Genomic DNA, 1,477 nt, shown 5'->3' with positions numbered 1-1,477 from the left:
GGAGCACCCACCAACCATCACACCATAGTCTGGAGCACCCACCCACCGCCTCATCAAAGCCTGGAGCACCCACCAACCATCACACCATAGTCTGGAGCACCCACCCACCACCACACTGGAGCCTGGAGCACCCACTAACCATCACACCATAGTCTGGAGCACCCACCCACCACCACACTGGAGCCTGGAGCACCCACTATCCATCACACCATAGTCTGGAGCACCCACTGACCACCCCAGCAGAGCCTGGGGCACCCACCAACCATCTTGCCATATTCTGGAGCACCCACTGACCACCCCAGCAGAGCCTGGAGCTCTCACCACGGCAGAGGGAGAGGTGAAGACCATCACGTGTGGGATGACTGCGTCGCCGGCGGGGTCGGTGGTGAGCGCTGGGCTGGGTGACAGCCCCACGGGTAAGAGCTGGTGTTCTGCTCAAGAGGGTGTGAGATGGGATTGTGGGCACTGGTGGGGTCTGTCTTCAGGATGGTCAGTGTCCTCATTGTGGTCCTTCTCCAAAGTACCCCAGGTCTCCCTCATAGTCTTTCTGCAGGATGGTTGGGGTTCCCATCACAAAATTTCTCCAAGGTGGCTGGTGTCCCCATCATGGTGCTTCTATTAGATACCTGGGGTCCCATCATAGTCCTTCACCAAGACTCCTAGGGGTCTCATTGTAGGCCTTCACCAGGTGGGAGTCACCATCATAGTCCTTATCTGGGATGCCTGGGGGTCTTCATTATGGTTCTTCTCCACCATTGTGATCCTTCTCCTAGATGCCTTGGGTCTTCAGCTATCACCCTTCTCCACACTGCTGAGAGTCTCCATCATGGTCCTTCTCTGGGCCAGGATGCTTGCAGTCCCCAGCCCCAAAACTCTCCGTGATGGTCCATCAGGGTCCTTCTGGATGCCTGAGATCCCTAGCTGTGGCCCTTCTTTGGGATGCCTGCCCCACCCACACCCCTCTCCTGGCTGCCCATGGGCCCTGGATGCTGCAGGGTCCTCATGGTCCCTGGCTGTGACCCTTTTCTGGGATGCCCTTGGCTCCTTGATGGAATTTCCAGTGTCCCCACCAGTCGCCCTTCTCCAAGCCACCCCCAGTCCATGGTTGTGGCCCTTCTCTGTGATACCTGGTATCCCCATCCCTAGGGACAACTTTTCACCCCCTTCTAAAACAGGGCACAGGGAGAAGCTGAAGCCCATGTCTGATCCCTGCAGTCCCCGGGGTGTTCCCATCCGTGTCCCTGGGCTGGACCAGTGAGCTGGGGGGGGGTGGATGGGGAACTGGTGGGAGGGATGAGGGACATGGGGGTGTCCTGAGTCACCCTGACTGTGGTGGCTCTGCTCCTGCAGGGCTGAGCCCGGCGCCCGGCAAGGCGCTGAGCCCCGTGCTGCTGTGCAAGGTGTGTGGGGACACCAGCAGCGGGAAGCACTACGGCATCTACGCCTGCAACGGCTGCAGCGGCTTTTTTCAACGCAC

General features: G+C 59.4%; 1 protein-coding gene across 1 annotated transcript in view; it reads left to right on the top strand.

Annotated features, from left to right (window-relative positions):
* Positions 1-358: 358 nt before the first annotated feature.
* Positions 359-1,477, top strand: part of NR2E3 (nuclear receptor subfamily 2, group E, member 3) — a 3,443-nt gene continuing 2,324 nt past the window's right edge. Inside the window, exons 1-2 of the mRNA XM_010005910.1 lie at positions 359-416; positions 1,351-1,473. Of these exons, the coding sequence (XP_010004212.1) occupies positions 359-416; positions 1,351-1,473 (181 nt within the window). The remainder of the gene's footprint in view (positions 417-1,350; positions 1,474-1,477) is intronic.

Source organism: Chaetura pelagica, unplaced genomic scaffold (assembly GCF_000747805.2).
Source record: "Chaetura pelagica isolate M959 unplaced genomic scaffold, ChaPel_1.0 scaffold369, whole genome shotgun sequence".
Classification (NCBI taxonomy): domain Eukaryota; kingdom Metazoa; phylum Chordata; class Aves; order Apodiformes; family Apodidae; genus Chaetura; species Chaetura pelagica.
Note: the sequence above shows the minus strand (reverse complement) of the source record. Positions and strands in the feature narration are given on the sequence as shown.